The sequence below is a fragment of the Dama dama genome, chromosome 4 (assembly GCF_033118175.1).
Source record: "Dama dama isolate Ldn47 chromosome 4, ASM3311817v1, whole genome shotgun sequence".
Taxonomy (NCBI): Eukaryota; Metazoa; Chordata; class Mammalia; order Artiodactyla; family Cervidae; genus Dama; species Dama dama.
In genome coordinates, this window is record NC_083684.1 from 59,893,701 (window position 1) to 59,915,667 (window position 21,967).

The following is a 21,967-nucleotide window of genomic DNA, read 5'->3' on the forward strand; positions in this document are numbered from 1 at the left end:
TTTCCTGAAACATGTGGCTGCAACATTAGGTCCACCACATCCTTTCTCGGAAGCCATGGTGCCCACAGTTGAGAGCCTCCGCATAAATTGCTGACATCTGACCAGCTCTGGGCTTCCTGTGGCTGCTGGTGGCAGGCTGGTGGCTGGCCACGGCTGCCTTTGGGGTGTGGTGGCTTCGGCCATCTGCTCAGCCCTGCCCTTCCAGATGGGGTCAGCTCTGCACGGCCCTAGAGACTTGGGGTCACAGACATATGTGTCTGTATGCCACTTGGTCATAAACTTTTTTCTGCTCTTTGCCTTTCCATTGTGTAGATTTTAATCCTCTCGACACACAATGTGAGAGTTGAGAGTTAAATTTTATTTAGGGGCAAAATGAGGGCTTCCCAGGTAAAGGGCTAGTGGTAAAGAATCTGCCTGCCAATGCAGGAGACATAAGAGATGTGAGTTCGATCCCTGGGTCATGAAGATCTCCTGGAGGAGGGCATGGCAACCCACTCCAGTGTTCTTGCCTGGAGAATTCTCATGGACAGAGGAGCCTGGTGGGCTACAGTCCATGGGGTTGCAAAGAGTTGGACACAATTGAAGCAACCTAGCACGCATGTGTGAGGGCTGCAGCCTGGGAGACAGCACCTCAGATAGCTCTGAGAGACTGCTCCAAAGAGGCAGTGGGGAAAAGTCAATATGTGAGATTTCAGTGAAGGGAGAGCTCAGTGCAATCAAGCACTTACTCTACAAGAGGTTTTCTGCAAGTCAGGAGGAGCTGATGTCATGATGAAGAGATTTAGTGCTTTTCTAGAGATGAGGAGATGCAGGGATTCATGAAATCAGTTCTTGAAAATATCTAACTATCTAAAGACCTGTTCCACCAGTTTCCCTGGAGGGCAGAGTGCCTCACTCTCCACCCTGAATTCCCCTCAGGGAGTGTGGAAGGTCAACAGCTACAGTAGCACAGGGTTCAGTCTCCGCAGAGGTAGGCGGCCAATGCCCTTAACAAGTGCCAATTTGTAGTTGAGACAGTAAAGAATCCATCTGCAATGTGGGAGTCCTGGGTCTGGAGGAGGGCATGGCAACCCAGTCCAGTATACTTGCTTGGAGAATCCCCATGGCCAGAGGAGCCTGCCGGGCTACAGTCCATGGGGTCACAAAAAGTCAGATACGACTGAGTGGCTAAGCACACAGCACCTACTTAAAATTTTTTTTTTTACTGAAATATAGTTTTTTTTCAATATAGTACCTATATTTTTATTTTACAGATTTTTAAATTAAGTGTGGGGAAAAGTTTGTGCTCAATTAGAGATCACAATCTATGGAATCCAAAGAACTAAGATTTGAGTCCTGATTCTGTCCAAACTGTTTCTGCTTCCTGCTCTTGGGTGAGTCATTCTTCAGTTCCTTTGTTTCTGAGGCAGAGAGAGCAGTACTAGGATCTTCAGTCAGGCCAGTGCCCCTCACCCCAGCTTTGTTCAGGCATCAACTGTAATTAATAAAACACTTTGCAGGACTTCCCTGGTGGTACGGAGTAAGACTCTGTACTCCCAAGGCAGCTGGGGGAGTGGGGGTGGGGTGGGGGGGGTGGGGGGGTGCCTGGGTTCGATTCCTGGTTGGGGAACTAGATCCCCAACGAAAGATGCTGCAACGAAAGATCCCATCTGCTGCAACTAAGACCTGGAGCAGCCAAAGAAATAAATAAAAATAGTGCATTTTGCTTAACACGATTTTTCCAATTTTTCCATGATTATTATTTAAACATATAATAAAAAATTGTTGAGATGTTCTGCAGTCATTTTTTTTTCAATGAGTCTTGGCAATCTGGTGTGTTTTATACTCAGAGCACATCTCATTTTGGACTCACCACGTTTCTATAACTCAGTAGTTGAATATGGCTGGTGGCTGCTGTGTTGAACGGCCCAGGTCTGGGTCTTGAGGAACAGAATGAGGGGACACCAGCATAAAGGGTGCACAAGCTGACAACGTTGCATACCCACTCTGCCCTGCAATTCCATTTTTAGAGAGTTGTCTTCAATAAATCCTCATACATAGGCACCAGGATGTATGTGCTAGGATGCTCCCTGTGATATGGACAAAAACATTGGAAATCACCTAAAGTTCCACCAACAGGGAAGTTTCAAACTAACAATGGACTTACGGCGCTACTAAAACAATATGAGATGCTTAAATGTATTTACAAAAACATCGTTCTGAAAAAAGTGATCAGAGCATGTTTTCGGAACAATTGATGAAATGGGAATGTGGACGGCGGCTTACGTAAGGTGACCTATTACACATTTCCTTATTGTTTTTATACTGTCCTGGCCACTTCTTGTTACATTTGAATTTGCACCAACATAAGGTGGCTCAGACGGTAAAGAATCTGCCTGCAGTGCACCTGGGTTCGATCCCTGGGTTGGGAAGAGCCGCTGGAGAAGGGAATGGCAACCCACTCCAGTCTTCTTGCTTGGAGAATTCCATGGACAGAGGAGCCTGGCTGGTTACAGTCCATGGGGTCACAAAGAGTTTGACATGATTGAGTGACTAACACTTTCACTTCCAAAAGTTGTAAGAATTATTCTGAGAAGCAGTTAATAACTTCTCCAAGGGTCCAGGACATAGCAAATGTTAAGAACCTGTGATTTTAAGGCAATGCCCAGTTCAGTTCAGTTCCTCAGTTGTGTCCGACTGTTTGCGACCCGATGGACTGCAGCACGCCGGGCCTCCCTGTCTATCACCAACTCCCAGAGCTTGCTCAGACTCATGTCCATCGAGTCAGTGATGCCATCCAACCATTTCATCCTCTGTTGTCCCCTTCTCCTCCTGCCTTCAATCTTTCCCAGCATCAGGGTCTTTTCCAATGAGTCAGTTCTTCGCATCAGGTGGCCAAAGTATTGGAGCTTCAGCTTCAGCATCAGTCCTTCCAATGGATATTCAATATTCAGGACTGATTTCCTTTAGCAATGCCCAACTGTGGTCCGAGAATCTTAATAATCAAGAGGGTATGGCTTGGCCTCCTGACTCTCCGCCACTCACGCGCCCTCTTAAGGTCAGAGTTGGTATAACAACCATGCATTCCTATCAGCAAAGAATCCCCTCTGCGAAGACCTTCAAAAGCCTTCTTGAGTCAAGTCCACCACTCAAGACTCCATCTGGTGGAACCAAACTTTGCCAAACACCGTGCACTCACACGTCTATTCCCAAACACAAGAACCACATTTGTAAAAGTCTAGGAGAGTACATTCCAAACTGCTAATAGGAGTTTCAGAAGGGTGACAGTAAGGGGATTTTTCACTTTAATGTGGGGGGATGGGGGGGAGTACATTTCTGGACTGTTCAAATGTTTGCATGGATCATCTCTGCTATGAAAAGAAAGCTATGTCTGCACAAATTGAAGCTTGCTGTAGAAGAATACTATTTGGGGAGGAAGGATGTGGGTGATCTATCAGAGCGTTGCAGGTGAGCGTGGGAAAAACGAATCTGTTTCTACCCTCATTGTAGTCATCATGCTCCATTGCTATAGACTGAAAAATCGTTCCCAGGGATGTTCGCCTCCTAATTACTGAAACCTGCAGGATGACTTTATGTAGGAAAAAGGACGTGGCAGATAAACTAATGATCTTGAAATGGAAGATTATCCTGGATTATTTAGGGGGTTCTTTTTGGGGGGCTGCACTGGGTCTTTGTAGGTGGTTCAGTGGTAAAGATTCCACCTGCCAATGCAGGAGACTCAAGAGACTCAAGTTTGATCCCTGGGTCAGGAAGATCCCCTGGAGGAGGAAATGGCAAACTACTCCAGTATTCTTGCCTGGTGAATCTCATGGACAGAGGAGCCTGGAGGGCTACAGTCCATAGGGTTGCAAAGACTGGGACACGGCTGAGTGACTGAGCACGCACACACGGGTCTTCGCTGTGTTGTGTGGGCTTTCTCTAGTTGCAGTAACGGGAGGCTATTCGTTGTGGTGCTTGGTTTTCTCATTGTGGTGGTTTCTCTTGCTGTGGAGCACGGGCTCTAGGCACCTGGACTTCAGTCATTGTACCATGCAGGTTCAGTAGTTAAGGCTCTCAGATTTAGTCACTCCACAGCATGTGGAATCTTCCCGGGCCGGGGATCAAACCCGTGTCCCCTGCATCGGCAGGCAGATTCTTATCCACTGCACCTCTAAGGAAGTCCCCTAGAGGGTTCTTAAATGTAATCACAAGGGTGCTTATACCAGGGAGGCAGAGGGAGACTTGTGACCCCCAGTAGGAGGGAAGGAGATGTCTCTGTCCTTAGAGGCAGGTATTGGAATGATGCGGCCACAAGCCACAAGCTGGCAGTCAGTGGAACTGGAAGAGGCAGGAGCAGACTCTACTCTGGAACCTACAGAGGGAATGCAGCCCTGCTGACTTCTGGCCTCTAGAACTGTAAGGGGAAACATTTCTGTTGTTTTAAGTTACTCAGTTTATGGAGCTTTATTACAGCAGCAATAAGAAGCTAACGGTTTCTTCCCTACCCCAGACTCCAGCATGTTTCAGCAAGAACCCAGAAAGGGGCTGGGAAAGATGGTGATGGTTAGACAAGAAGATGAACAGTCCTCAAGTGCTGGGCCATCTTCACAGACTTGCTTTGCCTCTCTGGGTCTCAATGGAACCCAGTTGGGAGGCTAGGGCTCACAATCAATCCCCGATTCCCAGGTTTAAGCCAATTGAACCCCTGAGCTTTTTCACTGCTACCCGGGACCATAGAAGGAAAGAGAGCGCCTCTCCAATGGGGGAACTCAAGGCTGGGAGAAGGACCAGGTGTAGACAAGGTGGGGGTCTCTAATGTCTGGCTTCCTTCCTCCTGGGACCTGGAACTTCCTCCTGGCCCCTTCCGTGGAGCAGCTGGAGGAGGTGTTCAGGGTTCACTGGGTGTGTGTCTTGCGGAAGAAACCCCGAGCCCCAGACCAATGAGAACCCCAGAGGGGTAAGACGGGTCATTTCCTCTCTGGTTATCTGTGCCCTCCCTTGGGGCTTGCAAACCACAGCCCTTGGGAGCTTTTGATCAGAGGAGAATCTGGGAGAGACCTGAAGATGGTGAGTCTGGGGGGGAGTGGGGGGCAGACACCCGCTATGTGCGTGCTCTCCCTTTTTGGCGCCATCTGCTCCCCTTTTCCTTCCTCCTTCTCCCAGTCCTTGACCTCTCCCCTCTCCCCTCGCCTTCCTCTCCCCCTCCAGGGCTGGGAAGCAGCTAAGGAGTAAGACTGTCAAGGGGTAATAGGGCCCAAGATTAGCTTTGACTTTTCCTTTCTGTTAAATAATCCCAAATAGTTTGAAAATTTTGTTTCTACACATTTTATTATTCACTCATGATTTTTTTTTCATGATTTTTTTAAATTGAAATGTTTTAATTCCTTTCTCTGCTCAGCTGATGCTGAGATCCATATTTAGTTTTATAAGCTAGTCCCTGTGTTTTTTTGGCTCATGAGATTTTTTTTTTTTTTGTCATGGCAAGGTAGGAGTGGAATATTAATACATTTTAGTTTAGTTCTGTAATGTCAGAAGTTTTTTTTAAAGAAATTAAAAGATGGACTAGAGTTTTTTTCTTTGTGAATACTAATAACTAAAAAAAAAGTCCCAAATCCCTAAAGGGTATTCAGTGAAAGGACCGTCCCTGTCCAGAGACTCAGATTCTTTGTAGCTCTGGTTCCTTGTAGCCAGAAACATGGGGGGTGGGATTAGGGTACCAGTTTGTGGCTAATACTTCTGGAAACAGTCCATGACAGTGTAGGGAGTAAGGAGTATTTTGACATGGAGATCGTACTGAAACTGGGCTCGAATCCTCCCTGTCTTGTGTAAAAGCTGAGGAGACTCGTCTTTCTGAGCCTCCTTCTCCTTATCACTAAGGAGATAGTCACCCTACAGAGCGAAATCTGTATCGTACAGTCATGGGGAGAGTTCAGTGAGATAATACACGGGAAACTCTTTCAGCAGTGCCCGGCATATAGCTGGCGCTCAATGCCTGTGATGTGTCTATCCTTTCTCCCCCAGCTACCCTGCAAAGAGAAGTCTTTTTTACACGATATCCTTATATCTCGCTTTTTTTCCTTACATGAATAACTTATAATATTATTGACAACATTCACCTGTATGCCAGGCACTGTGCTAGGCTCTTGACATTTACAAACTTCAGCTTAATCTGTGAGAAAGATACTGTTATATCCTGGTGTATTTCAGGGAAATTCCCTTTTTCTTTTTATCAGCTGTGTGATATGCCAGTGAGAGTGTCCATCACTTATCACTGGAAATTTAGGCTGTTTGTCTTCAAAACCAATATTAGAAAATTCCCTGGTGGTCCAGTGGTTAAGATTCACTGCTTTCACTGTCATGGGCCCGGGTTCATCCCTGGTCAGGGAGATAAGATCCCACAGGCTGGGCAGCCAAAAAACCCCCAAAACCCCAAACACCAGAATTATATCTTTGGATTCATGTCTGGGTTTTCAGAACTTCAAATGCTGAATCTAAGACATAGACAATTTTTATTTTAACAGATATTGCCAAAACCTGTACCAATTTATATTCTTCATTTTCAGAGCAGGAGAGTATTTACTTGTCTAGAAACCCATCTGCATGGTTAGATGGAGCTATTTTTGTTTTTGCCCACCTGAAAGGTAGTTCATCGCATCCTGAAAGGATCCGGAGGTTTGTCTTTTTCACATGGCTTTTAAAATGCAAATGCCTACGTTTCTTCGTGCTCAGGGAGGTTGAGTCTCAAAGACTGTGCAGATTCAAGAAGATGAGTCGAGATGCTCACCCCCTCCCCTGTATCCCAGTGTCTGAGGATGCTTTAGTGGTTTTATGTGGTTCTGCAGGTGGATTGTTTAAAGACCTTGTGCCCATGTAGAAACGGGGAGAGGGATGTTCCGGGGAAAAAAGCAGACCCTGCCTTCTGGGTATTTCCTAGCCCTGACAGCATTCCTGAGTCTATTATTTCCACAGTAAAGGAGGGCACAGTTGGCAGGACGTTCCCTGCTCCGAAGATGGCAAGACTGAGGCCCCGAGAGGGAGGGAAGGGGTGTGTCATGCCTCCTAAGTCTCCTGCTTTTCTCCCTCCTCTGGGCATCACTCCCACCTTTGCTGGCCTGAGTCCCTGCCCCAGCCTCCTCTCTGGTCCTCTTGCCTTTAGTCTCACTTCCCCTCAGCGGCGAGAGGCACCTTCCTAAACAAGAACTCTCATCGGGACCCTCTGTGGCTCAAAGACCATCTATGGCTCCCCATTACCCCAGGATAAAATACATCTCCTTTAACGTGACATCTGAGGCTCCTCCAACTTTGTCCTGGCTACCTGCCAGCCACGCGGATGTTCTTTCCCCTTCTGGTGTGTGACAGCCTCCCTGTTACCTTGTGACCCTTTGCATTGAAGGCATGCCCCTCACTCCCACCACGCCTGAGGCCTGGCAGCCTCTCAGAGAAGGTTCTAGGGTTGGACTCTCTGAGGGTCTCTCCTACCTCTGCCACTTGCTAACAGTGAGGACCGGGAAAGGTCTCTTAAGCTGTCTGTAGCCTCAGTTTTCTCATCTGCAAAATGGGTGTTGCAATGGCAAAAAAAAAAAGGAAGAGCTGATACATGAAAAGGACTTAGAACTTGGTGATTCTGATTGCTTTTCTCCTAAGCATCTTCTCCTTAGCCCTGTTCTCCTCTGATCCATTCATGAGTCCTCACTGTCACCACCCTAGTGCAAACGACCATTGTCCTACACCACAGCTGGACAATCCCAATCGCCTCTTCTTCTCAGCTTCTGATCTGGCCCTTTCTCCACACAGTAGGCAAGGGCTCTTAAAATGAGCCTGTGATCTTAGGAAAAAGAGAGTACCCCGCCTTTGGGCTTGTTGTAGCGTAAACACTGCGGTTGGAGAATTAACGAACTAACATCTAGGAAGCACTTGGGAATTGATTAGGAGCCCCAGACCACTGGTGTTTGAGAGGCAGCCACCAGCCACATGTGTCTGGTGAAACTTAATTAAAATGACAGCAAAGTATAAGTTCAGTTCCCAGACACACCTGCCGCATGTCATGGACTCCACGGCCATAGGTGACTGGCGGCTACCATCCTGGATGGCACGCCTCTGGGACATTCCCATCAGGGCAGAAATTTCGTTTGGACCGAATTACGATTTTTTTTCCTCTTTTTCATTGCTACTTAGTTCTTTGCTGTTGCTTAGTGGCTAAGTCATCTCCGACTTTTTTTTGCGACCCCATGGACTGTAGCCCTCCAGGCTCCTCCGTCCATAGGATTTCCCAGGCAAGGATACTGGAGTGGGTCACACGGTGTTGTGGCTTGATTTTTCCAACACCCTTCTCCTGATCCCCCACCAGGCTGGATTCTCTGTAGAACATGCTCAGTTCCCATCCCTGGCGATTAATTTCCTTCTCGCAGGAGACCATAACCTCTCCAAGGACAGGTGCCAGGTATGTCAGGAGCCAATCTCTAGTCTGTTAACATTTATGCGATGAAGAAATATGCTTAGACTCTTTCCTGGACTCCTAGAATGGCACTCGAGTTTGTGCTCAGTCGCCAAGTTGTGTTCCACTCTTTGAGACTCCGTGGACTGTACCCCGCCAGGCTCCTCTGTCCGTGGGATACCCCAGGCAAGAATACTGGAGTGGGTTACCATTTCCTTCTCCAGGGGATCTTTCTGACCCAGGGAGCAAATGTGCATCTTCAGCTTGGCAGGTGGATTCTTTACCGCTGAGCCACCTGGGAAGCCCCTTCTAGAATGGTAGAAGCACAAATTCTTTTGTAGAGGCTATATAATATCCATTTCCGGGGAGAGGAAATGGCTCTACATACCAGAAGAACAGAAGCGTATATGGTGAGGGACTTCCCTGGCAGTCCAGTGGTTAAGATTCTGTGCTTCCAATGCAGCAGATGCAGGTTCGATGACCGGTCGGGGAACTAGGATCCCACATGCCTCTTAGCAGGGGCCAACCCTGCTCCCCTTCCTCCCCCAAAAGTATACCAACCTCTTGCTTCCCTTCCCCTGGGGCAACCACTGTTCCAGATTTCCTCTGCCTGCTTCTGGAGCTAGTCTGTACAGACACTCAGGAGAGAAAGAGAGATAGAGACAGAGGGGAAGTGGTGAGGAGGGGAGAGGGGGTTGGTGGAGAGAGGAAAACAGAGAGGAAGAATGACTCCTCTTTGGTAGGTAGTGTTACTTCACACACTGTTCTTACTTGTTCTGTTTCACCCTAGATCTTGGAGTTCTTTCCACACCCACCCTTAGGTAAACTTCCTCATTCTTTTGCTGGTTGCATAGAATTATTTTGCCTGGATGTGTCATCGTTATTGAGCCACTGGCCTGGACGCTTCAGCTGTTTCCCTTCTTTATAGAGATGCTGCCATGGCTAAACTTTGCAAGTCATTTACATCGGGAGGATCCTAGAAACCACAGAGCATTAGAATCAGCATCTTTTTCCTGCCCTCGTGAAGTCAGTGATAGGGAAGGGCTGCATGAGCTCATCCCAGGCGAGGATGTTAGTCAGCTGATGTGAGGGGAAACGGTGAGCATGGGAGCGGGACAGGGGGGGAGGCATCCCTTTCTGGGGTCTGGATTATTCTGCAGCATAGTCCAGAGCTTGTGAAACGAGCAGAGATCGAAGTTAGCTTCGTGTTATCACGTCCGAGGTGGACACTTAAAACATTTAATCACCTGCTATAGTGCAGGGTCCCCCTGGGCAGGATCTGGGGCCTCTTGCCATGCCCAACATTGACCCTTCAGTGATCTGAGCTTGGGGGTCCCAGAGTAGAAAAAGGGAGGTCAGGGTGCTGGGGGTGAGGATGGTCAGGTGGATGGCTCAGGGCAGAGTCTCTTTATCAGTGGAAATAAAGCAACCATTTTAACTTTTTGGAAACATCTTCACACTTACAGAAAAAATTGCAAGAATAATACAGAGAACTTCCATATTCTCTTGACCCAAATTCTCCAGCTTTGCTCTATCTATCCGTCCCTTCTATCGATAAATCTATCATCTACCATCTTTTTTTTTTCTGAACCAGTTGAGAGGAAGTTGCAGGCATCCTTTGCTCCTAAATGTCTCAGGGTCTCCTTCTCAATAACAAAGACATTCATTTACACGAGTACAGTGATCAATGTCAGGGAATTTAACATTTGATGAGATACTGTGATCTAGTCCATAGATCAAGTTAAAACTTGCTCAGTGGCCTGAATAATGCCCTTCAGAGTGAATTTGTCTTTCTTGCTCCAGGCTGCGGTCCAGGATGTCACATCACATTTGGGTGTCCTGGTCCTTTAGTCCCCACTCATCTGGAAGTGTCCCTTGGCCTTTCCTTGTCTTTAGGACACTGGCATTTTAATTTTAATCGACCAAAATGCCACAGAATTTATAATTCACCATTTTGAAGTGTACCATTCAGTGGCCCTGAGTACGTTCACAGTGCTGCCCCATCACTGCATGCATGCGGAGTCACTTCAGTTGTGTCCGACTCTTTGCGACCCTATGGACCATAGCCCACCAGGCTCCTCTGGCCATAGGATTCCCCAGGCAGGAATACTGGAGTGGGTTGCTATGCCTTCCTGCAGGGGATCTTCCTGACCCAGGGATCGAACTCAAGTCTGCTGCCTTGCAGGCAGATTCTTTACCGCAGAGCCACCGGGGAAGCCCTGTCCCCATCACTACCTTTATCTATTTCCAGAAACTATTCATCACCCTCAAAAGAAACCCACTAAGCAGTCCCTCCCCACTCCTGCTCCCCTAGCCCCCGGCTACTACTAAGACATCTCCCATCTCTATGGATTTGCCCATTGTAGACATTTTATCTAAATGGAATCATATAGCATGATTCTGACTTCTTTCACTGAGCATAATGTTTACAAGCTCCATCCACATTGTAGCTTATGTCAATACTTCATCCCTTTTTATGGTGGAATAATATTCCACTACCTAGATACACCATACCCAGTTCATCCACTTTTCAGTTGACACTGACCTTTTCCCTTTGAATAATTTGGTCTCTGCTATGGCTGTACCAGCAAATATGCTGGACCATCAGCCTGGCTGACCTGGTTGACCTTAAGGAAACATAAAGGAACTAGAATTAAAAAGAATGGTTCAGAGAAAGATCTGAGCTTTCCAATAATTTTAAGATCAATGGGAAATAAGAGCATTGCCATTTCTTATCTCCCTACTGTGTACCAGGCACTTTGCCAGGTTCTTGAACATTTTTCATCTTATTTATTCTATGAGCTGTGTTTAGTGGGTCAAAACCTCAGCCTGCAAATTCAAGTACCCAAAAAATCCAGCTCTGAATATTTCTATAAAAATGATCTGTGTTTTTCTCTGCCTCCTTTCCCCGGGCTGGTGACAAAATCACCTTCAGGGATGGGCTCCAGGGACCACAGAGTTTGCCCCTTGCATGTCCTTGGAGGCCCCCTTCCAACCTCTGGAACTGCCCAAGAGCAGCCTGTCTGGGTTAGCATACCAATCTAAAGAAAGTTGAATTCCCATCTACATGACTGGAACAGGCTACTTCATCTTCCGGTGCCTCTGTTTCCTTGTCAATTAAATGGGCATATTCATCGGACCTACTCGTAGGGTGGTGGTCAGGACTGAAAGAGCTAATGCTGTCCTCAGAACACAGTAGATGCTCAATAAATACTGGCCGCCTTAGTACAATCACTCCCTGTCCTGCATGGGGATTTTCCTGCTGCTGCGTCTGGTGCCTCTGGCTTATCGTTCTGTGTCCAAGGCTGTTTCTTATTCAGCTGCTGCTCTTTCTCTCTTGGGAGGGGGATATGACACTTCCTGGAAAGAAAGTACTCAAGACTCTGTTCATTATTTTATTATGGAAAATATCAAACGCACAAAAACAGAGAGAATGAAGTTGTGAATGTCCAGTGTGCTCATGACCTAGCTCCCACAGTTGTCAACACTTTGCCATTCTTAGTCATCCGTGGTCCTCCCTCCTTCCTCCATCTTTTTTTTTTTTTTCTAGAATTTTTAAAGCAAGCCCAAAACATCCTATTTCACCTGCTATGTGAAACCTCTATCAGAAACCGTCTTCTACCACTTTTTGAAAACATACATACAATATCATATCACCCTCAATAGAATAAGCAATGGTTCCTTACTATTGTTGGATATCCAGTCTATTTAAAAATCTCCCAGATGTCTCCAAAATATCTTATTTTCCAGATGACTATTCCAATCAGGATCCAGTCTTGGTCTCCGTATTATCTTTGGTATATCTACTTCTTAAATCTCTCTTTCTCTCCTTTTAAAATTTTTATTACAGTATAGTGGCTTCCTAGGTGGCCCAGTGGAAGAATCCATATGCCAAAGCAGGAGACACAAGAGATGTGGGTTCGATCGCTGGGTTTGGAAGATCCCCAGAAGGAGAAAATGGCAACCCATTAAAGTATTCTTTTTTTTTTTTTTTTGTATGTGATTAACAGGTCTTTTATAGGTAGTAAACTAGAGCAAACAATCTGAATAGTACATATGCAGTATTCAGTACACACAATAAACGTTAAAGGAATTCAAAACCTGTATAAAACAAAACACTGGAGGAAAAAAAATTATTCAGCTTAAGAGAGACAGTGAAAAAATCTTCTCCATCCTTTGACTGCAGCTTGTACTCTGTACCCCACAGACCAAAATAATACAGACTTTTTAGTACTGATTGTATTTGAGAGGATTAAACACATTTTCTAAGAATCTTGCAATGACAAATAAGTGACCCTTTATCTGGTAAAGCAGACCTTTAAGGGAGGAAAGTGGGGATTATGAAATTGACTAGTATTTTGTAACCATTTTAAATAATTTCTCATTTTCCAAACACTGCTTTCACAACAGAAGTGTTTTACACTTGCACAATATTAATTACTTTGTTATATATGGAAGCCTGTGGTAGGCTGATTACACAATAAGGCTGCAAACAACCAGTGGTACTTTTCTGACGTCAGAAGAGTACATGAGACTGAAACATCACCAAAAGTACCTAAAAAACTCATCAACATAAACATCGAAGTATGTTAAAACTATAATCAGGAAAAAAATACAATTGCTAAAAAGTGGTTTAGAGCAGAGCCACTGTCTACCAGTGGCTTCAAATGGCAGTTAGTGTTCATAGCAAGTCTGGATGACGTCACAGGACCCTTCTACAATACTGACTAATGCACCCTTTTAACATGTACATTACACAGTCTGCAATTTCACAAAGAGGTGCTAAATGAGACCCTCTTAACCCTCACAATGTGAGGGTTTGTCACCAGTTGGAATTACCACCTTACCACTCCAGTATTCTTGCCTGGAGAACTCCAGGGACAGGGGAACCTGGTGGGCTACAGTCTATGGGGTTGCAAAGGAGTCCAACATGACTCAGTGACCAAATAACAATAAATAGTTGATTTACAATGCTGTGTTAATTTATGCTGTATAGCAAAGTATATCAGTTATATATACATATATTTCCCTCTTTTTTAGATTCTTTTCCCAAATAAGTCATTACAGAATATTGAGAAGCATTCCCTGGGCTCTATAGTAGGCCCTTATTAGTTATCTATAAATCTCTTTTAATCCACGACACTTCCCGTTCCATTTTTCTTTCCTCTTCCTATTTTAAAAATGCCATTTATTTGTGAGAGAAACAACACCATTTGTCCTGTAGAGTTTCTGGAGCTCTGATTGGGCTGGTTTTGTCCCTGTGGTGTTATTTATCATATTCCTCTCTTACCTGCTTTTCCTGTAAACTGGTAGTTTTAGATTTAGGGCCTTGATTAGATTCACATTCTTTGTTTTTTGGGCAAAAACTGCTCCATGGATGGTGGTGGTTTAGTCGCTAAGCCATGTCTGACTCTTGTGACCCCATGGGCTGTAGCCCGCCAGGCTCCTCTGTCCATGGGATTCTCCAGGCAAGAATACTGGAGTGGGTTGCCATTTCCTTCTCCAAGGGATCTTCCTGACCCAGGAATGAAACCCAAGTCTACCGTATTGCAGGCAGATTCTTTACTGAATGAACTATGAGGGAAGCCCAGGTGCTGTATCATTGTTTTACTGCATCACATCAGAACAGATGTCTACTTGTCTCTCTTCTCCAAGTGCTGAGGTTGACGGGAGGGTTTGCGGTGCCAGCTCAACCTATTTATTATAAGGTTCCTATCTTTTTTACATGATGGTTTTATTAGATGTTGTTCATCATCCAGATCCATATTTCCTTAAGTTTATCATTCCTTCTGCAGGAATTATTTTTAGATTCTTCTCTAAAGAAGGACCTCCCACATTGACTCGTTATTTCTCTGAAATAATACCCCATACAGAAATGGCAGGATAAGTGCTTGATTAATTCCCTTTTCAGAATAAAAACGTGACCAATGACTTACTTGCTTTTATTATCATTATGAACTCATAGATCTTTATTATTAATATATATTTTATTCCATCAGTTGTTATTATTATTAAATACTCAAATTGTCCCATCTTCTGGCTAGTGTCCCTCATAGCTCAGTTGGTAAAGAATCCACCTGCAATGCAGGAGACCCCAGTTGGATTCCTGGGTTGGGAAGATCTGCTGGAGAAGGGATAGGCTACCCACGACAGTGTTCTTGGGCCTCCCTTGTGGCTCAGCTGGTAAAGAATCTGCCTGCAATGCGGGAGATGTGGGTTCGATCCCTGGATTGGGAAGATCCCCTGGAGAAGGGAAAGGCTACCCACTCCAGTATTCTGGCCTGGAGAATTCCGTGGCCAATATAGTCCATGGGGTCACAAAGAGTCGGACACGACTGAACGACTTTCAGCTTCACTTTCTGGCTAGTGTGGGCTCTTTCAGGCTGTCTCTTTTTTGTTTTATTTTGCCACACCATGTGACATGTGGGATCTTAATTCCCTGACCAGGGATCGAACCTGTACCAACTACATTGGAAGGTGGAGTCTCAATCACTGGACCATCGGGGAAGTCCTTTTGATATGTCCCTATTGTTACTTAAAATTTTTCTTACTTTCTAGTGCGAGATGTTCTGACCTCATCTTGTATATTTTCTGTCCCAGGGCAGGAAACAACCTTTCTCCAAGGAGCCCTGGTTCTTCTGAATTGTTGTTCAGTTGTTAAGTCCTGTCTGACCCCATGGACTGCAGCACGCCAGGCTTCCCTCTCCTTCACTATCTCCTGGAGTTGCTCAAACTCATGCCCATTGAGTTGATGATGCCATCCAACCATCTCATCCTCTGTTGCCCCCTTCTCCTTCTACCCTTCATCTATCCCAGCATTAGGGTCTTTCCCAATGAGTCGGCTCTTCGAATCAGGTGGCCAAAGTATTAGAGCTTCAGCTTCAGCATCAGTTCTTCTAAAGAACATTCAGGGTTGATTTCCTTTAGGCTTGACTGGTTTGATCTCCTTGCTGTCCAAGGACTCTCAAGAGTCTTCTCCAGCACCATAGTTTGAAAGCATCAATTCTTTGGCGTTCAGCCTTCTCTATGGTCCAAGTCTTAACTATACTTAAAAAAGCCTGCATTTCTTGATATGTTTGCATGACAGTGTCAACCTGCAAACGACCCCCAGCTGGGAATGAAAACTGTGGGCTCATCCCTCTTGCGTAACAATGCAGGGTCATAAACCAAACAAACGACCACAGCAGATTGTGTTTATTTAAAATTCCAATTTTTTTCTACTGTGGAATTTTTTTGGAGAGGCATTAATTTTGATTCTTTAAAATATTGCCTTAAGATATCAGGTATCTTCACTGTTGTACACCTGAAGTTAACACATGGTAAATCAACTATACTCCAGTAAAAATTAAAAAATAAAATTTAAGTAATAGTTTAAGACTTGGGCTATCAATTTTGGAATTACATGCATGTGATTATTAGTTCATTCTCCTCGAAGTATTTTTAAAATTATTTATTTTTGGTGGCGCTGGGTCTTCACTGCTGCCTATGGGTTTTCTCTAATTGGGGCGAGCAGGGGCTACTCTCAATGGCGGTGGGTGGGCTTCTCATTGCGAAGGCTTCTCTTACTGCGGAGCGGGGGCTCTAGAGCACATAGGCTTCAGTGTGGCTCTCAGGCTTAGTTGTTCCGTGACTAGTGAGATCTTACTGGACCAGGGATGGAACCCATGTCCTCTGCTTTGGCAGGCGGATTCTTAACCACGGGACCACCAGGGAAGTCCGGTTTTCAACATTTGAATCAGGGGTGTGACACCTCAGCTGGCTGTCAGTCCTCAGCATCCCTGTTTCCCCGGGAGAAACCTGAGGCTTAAAGAAATGGCGTGATGGGCTTTGAGTAGCTCTGATGGGCAAGCTCCTTGCTACCTGCCACTCACACTCTCCCCACCTCTCTGATTCCACCCAGGACGCCACGGCTCTCAGCACCCCTGATTACTCTGATTATGACAAATGGACCTCGAACCCCGACATCATGGTGGATGCCTCTTCCCACACCCACAGGCTTAATGCCCCAGATGTGATCGCCCTGGTGATCTTCGCGGCCGTCTTCCTGATCGGGGTGCCCGGCAATGCCATGGTGATCTGGGTGACAGGGTCTGAGACCAAGCGGACCGTCAATGCCATCTGGTTTCTCAACCTAGCGGTGGCCGACTTCCTCTCCTGCCTGGCGCTGCCCATCTTGTTTACATCCATCATCCAGCACAACCAATGGCCCTTCGGTGAAGCCGCCTGTCGAATCCTGCCCTCTCTCATCCTTCTCAACATGTACGCCAGCATCTTACTCCTGGCCACCATCAGCGCCGACCGCTTCCTGCTGGTGTTCAATCCCGTCTGGTGCCAGAACTACCGAGGGGCCCACCTGGCCTGGGTGGCCTGCGCCGTGGCCTGGAGCTTGGCTCTGCTGCTGACCATACCTTCCTTTGTGTTCCGTCAGGTCCACGTAGAGCACTTCCCGCCCAAGACGATGTGTGTTGTTGCATACGGTAGGGACAATGTGTACGCGGAGAAGGCCGTGGCCATCGTCCGGCTGACCGTGGGCTTCCTGGGGCCGCTGGTCACGCTTGCCATCTGTTACACCTTCCTCCTGATTCGGGCGTGGAGCCGCACTGCCACGCGCTCCACCAAGACGCTCAAGGTGGTGGTGGCCGTGGTGACCAGCTTCTTCGTCTTCTGGCTGCCCTACCAGGTGACGGGGATGATGCTGGCCTTTTTCCAGGCACACTGGGACAGCTTCAAGTTCGTGTCCAGTCTAGATGCCCTGTGCATCTCTCTAGCTTATATCAACTGCTGCATTAACCCCATCATTTATGTGTTCGCCGCCCAGGGCTTTCACGCCCGGTTCCTGAAGACCCTCCCCGCCAGGGTCCGGGGTGTGTTGACTGACGAGTCCGTGCGCAGGGAGAGCAAGTCCCAGACGCTCTCCACGGTGGATACCCCGGCCCTGAAGAGCCAGGCGGTGTAAGAGGGGGGCCTCTCTGACCTCCAGCTTTCCCAGGCTCCGCCAAACTTCCGGTCCATTCACTTCGCTTTTTGGAACTCAGCCCGGGGCAAGGTGGGTGGTGCTGGTTGAATGAATTTGCCACCTTTTCCTTCCGTCTTTCCTGGACTCTTTCCTGCTTCTTCTAGGCGAACCCATCTTATCGTTTTTCATTTTCCAAGGTTGATAAGTTCTAGGAACCACCCACCCCCCCAACCTTTCTATCCAAGGACTTGGGAAAATGAACAGCAACCAGCATAACTGGAACTCTCCCATAGAATAAGAAGTTCCTGTGCAGAACATGTGAAGATATCAGATACACAGAACAAACAGAAACACTCAAACTTGGGGAAAAAAAAAAGAATTCTGTATTTATTTCATGGAGAATTGACAAAAAAAATCTATATGTATACAACTGGAATCTCAAAAGTTATTCTTGTTTAGGACAAAGCAAAAATCCATGGACTGGGCTTCACTGGTGGCTCAGTGGTAAAGAATCCGTCTGCCAATGCAGGGGACAGGAGTTCGATTCCTGGTTGAGGGGGAAGATCCCACGAGCCTTGGGACATCTAAGCCCACGCGCCACAATTATTGAGCCGGAGAGCCCAGAGCCGGTGCTCCACAACAAGAGAAGCCTGCGCTCCACAACTGGCGAGTAGCCCCTGCTCACCGCACCTGGAGAAAGTCCACTCAGCAAGGAAGACCCAGCACAGCCATAAATAACAAAATAAAGAAATAAAAACTTTAAAAAAGTTCATGGACCAATCTCAGCTTTGGAGAGTGAGTTGGTTTAAAGAGAAACAGTAAGGGCCTTCCCTGATGGTCTTGTGGTTAAGACTCCATGTTTCCACTGCAGGGGATGTGGGTTCCATCTGGGGTCAGGGAACTAACATCCCACAGGCTGTGTGATGTGGCAAAAAAAAAAAAAAAAAAGAAAAGCAGTAAGTTAGTACATTACTTCACTAGGTTAAAAAAAAGAAAGAGTATTAAGTAAAAAGATGTGATGAGGTTATGGAGAAAAGCAACCAGTGTGGAAGGTACCTAGGGTCAGGAAACACTGATTGGGTCCCTCCAGGGGGTGGAGTCCCAGGGGAATTTTCTCTTTTGGGTTGTCAATTGGTGTTTTGTTTATCCTGAAAAAGAAAATTAGCTGTTTTATTTTGACCTCGTTTAGCGTCTCATGAGGTTAGGTTGTAAGTAATAATACGAAAGTGATCCTGTGTGTCTTTGACCTGTCTCCTGTAACAGGAACGTCTTTCAAAATGGCATTACAATATCACACCGAGATGTTGACATGGATATGGCCAAGGTGCCAGACTTTTTGTAGCTGCCTAATCCCTCATGACATCCTTTTCTAGCCACCTCCACTGCCCTCTCCCCTCCCCAGCCATTATAGGTTATTACAATGAGTGTCATTGCCTATGCTATACAGTAAGTCCTTGTTGTTTACCATATATAATGGTGTGCATATGTTAAGAGCTTTCCACATGGCACAGTGGTAAAGAATCTACCTGCCAGACACAGATGTGGGTTTGATCCCTGGGTTGGGAAGAGCCCTTGGGGTTGGGCAACCTGCTTCAGTATTCTTGCCTGGAAAACTCTATGGACCGAAGAGCCTGGTGAGCTATCGTCCACGGGGTGGCAAAGAGTTGGACACGACTATGTATGCACTCATGTGTATATGTTAATCCCAAACTCCTAATTTATCTCTCTCCTCTGTGTCCTGCTATCCTTTTTGGTAACCATAAATTTTTTTTTACGCCTGTGAGTCTATTTTTGCTTTGTAAATAAGTTCATTTGTGTGATTTTTGTTGGTTCCACTTGTAAGTGCTGTCATATGATACTTGTATTTCTCTCTCTGATTTACTTCTCATCTCTAGGTCCATCCATGTTGCTGCAAATGGCTTTATTTCATTCTTTTTTATGACTGAGTAATACCCCAATGTATATATTTATATACCACATATTCTTTATCCATTCACCTGTCAATGGACCTTTAGGTAACTTCCATGTTGAACACTTCTGTCATGAACATTAGGGTGTGTGTGCCTTTTCAAATTAGAGTTTTCTCTAGACATATGCCTAGAAGCAGGATTTCTGGGTCATATGGCAATTCTAATTTCAGGTTTCTTTTTTTTTTAAGGAACCTCCATACTGTTCTTCATAGTGGCTGTACCAATATACTTTTTTTGGGGAGGGGCATTAAGTCTTCAAAATCCTGGGTGTGAGTTACACTCACAGTACATCTCCATTCAGACTGGCATATTTCAAGTGCCCAGGGAGCCACACAGAGGTGGTGGCCCCTGAATACGACAATCACATAGATATAAGCTCCTTCTTCCTCTTTGCAAGAGCTGGCTGAGTCTAGGGAACAGCCTCAGCATGGGGAACTGGGCATGGATCTTGTCTGATTCTGATGGGAACTGTAGCTGAATCTTGCTATTACCATGTTGTCATCTGTCCTGGGGACGATTTTATTCAAAGATGCTGTCTGAGCACCCAGAGTGACAGGTGCTTGGCAGGACTTCCAGAAAAGGTGTGGATGGGTTTTGATAGTAAATGTTGGTACCCATACAGACCCTCTGGCAGCAAGGTCATTGGGGGAAGAACTGAGCCCCAGCTACCTTCTGCTCTGGTACCCCCATAAAGATGCTTGTGACCTTAGAGGTCCTTTCTACCTGGACAGCCCACTTGCCTCCTTCTGCCTTCCTCCCAGCCACTTGGGCTCCTCCCTGGCTTGTTCCAGGAGGGCTGGTTAACCTCTCACTTTCAGCATGATCTTTCTCCGCCTCTTCTACAGACTTTCTTCTTCTGCCCTTAAATATTGGCTTTCTAGAGTTCTCTTGAACATACGTCTTACTTTTGTGATGTCATCCAGTACCTTCCCAGCTCTCTCGCTCTTTTCAGGGTCTGGCTTCTACACCTACTTCACTCAAAATGATCTCAGCGTCTTCTCCCAAACTTCCCCCTCCCTTTTCATCCCCAACTCAAGGGTGTGCCCACATGGTCCATATAGTCACCAAGCCTCACTTGGACCCACTCTAGAAGCCATCCTCTTCCCATTCCACATCTTGCCTGGTTCAAGCCCTGCATCCTCTCCCACTTGGGTCCTTACCTTTTCTCCTGCCTGGTCTCCTGGCTGCCTGGTCTGTTTTTAAAAGACCACCCTTGTTGCTGTTCTACCTTCCTTCAGAGTGCAGCCTCTTCCAGGAAGCCCTCCTTAACTTCTTCCTCCCATCTCCCCATCCCTGTGCTCCATCCCTGTTCCTGGCCACCCTCTGGCTTTCCTAGGTTGGAGGAATAGGCTGTAGGCACTGGGGTCTTTTTTTTCACCCTGATTTGGAGAGGAGTTGCTTCCCAGAAGCTGGGCTTCACAGTGGTCTTCTAGAAACACTTGGATACCAACATGTGGGATCCATGTGGCTTTTCCAAGCCCTGGAGTTGATCAGCACTGCCCAGGAGGGAAGTGGGTTGACGGGCTAGGCGATTGTGAAATCGGAAGCCCAAGGAATCTGCTGGGTCAACAAGTACCAAAGAGGAAGTGGTGGGGAAAGAGAGTGGGTGATGGGTTTGGCTGAGTTGGCTGTGTTCCTACCTCCGCCCCCCAACCCTGTCATGCCCCCACCTGTTGCTCAGCTCTGACTCCCCAAGCCCTGGAGGGCAGAGCTCCCTACCCCCCTGCATCTGGGCCACGTGACCTTCTCAAGTACCCCCATCTCCAACCTCCAGGATGGTATTACTTCAGATTCGTGTTGTCTGATAGGAATATGACATGAACCATGCACATAATTTTAGATTTTTTCAGCATCCAAGCAAGAGACAAGCAAAGAGAAACAAAAAGAATCAGGTAAGATAATTGAATGCTATGTTTTGTTGAACCGGATATATTTCAAGTACTATCATTTCAAAATATGATCAGTACAAAAAGTTATTGAGAGAGTTCACATTCTTGTTTTTTCTTCACACCAAGTCTTTGAAATCTGGTATGTAGTTTTCCCTCACAGCATCTCTCATTTCAGATCCACTTCATTTTAAATGCTCAGCAATCTCAAGCAGCCAGTGGCTACCATATTGGACGGCTCAGGGCTATAATTCCTTGATTAATGTTCAGATCATCTACAAAATTCTAACATCTAACTGCTGGAGTTTGTACTTCTAACATGTGAAGATTCTGGTGTGACATTCTAGAATCCTGTGATTAAAATAGCGTGTGGCTAACATTGTAGGATCCCTTGGGTCAAATAGCCTGTGATTCCAACGTTCTGAGAGTCTGTGATTTCAGCAGTTTAGGCTTCAGAGTCTTTCACCTAGCTCAGGCAGCAGCAAACTCCAGCCTGTGGACCAAATCCCGCCTGTTGCTTGCTTTTGTGAATAAAGTTTTATTGGAAAACAGCCATGCTGTTCAATCTGTGGCCCCTTTCATTCTACCAGAGAGTATGAAAGACCTCTTGACCCGCAAAAACTAACATATTTACTCTCAATTCCCTCACCAAAAATTTACTCTTGATCTATAAATTCAGATTTTAAGCTGGATGGTGATTTTTACAGCTGCTTATTTGTTGTACTTTTTTTTTTTTGTCTTT

At 46.1% G+C, this 21,967-nt stretch overlaps 1 protein-coding gene across 1 annotated transcript; it reads left to right on the forward strand.

Annotated features, from left to right (window-relative positions):
- The first annotated feature begins 4,926 nt into the window (after positions 1–4,926).
- Positions 4,927–21,776, forward strand: C5AR1 (complement C5a receptor 1). Its single transcript, XM_061139700.1, has 2 exons — positions 4,927–5,046; positions 16,314–21,776. Exons 1-2 carry the CDS (start codon positions 5,044–5,046, stop codon positions 17,367–17,369), a joined length of 1,059 nt encoding a protein of 352 aa, XP_060995683.1. The 5' UTR covers positions 4,927–5,043; the 3' UTR covers positions 17,370–21,776.
- Positions 21,777–21,967: the final 191 nt, after the last annotated feature.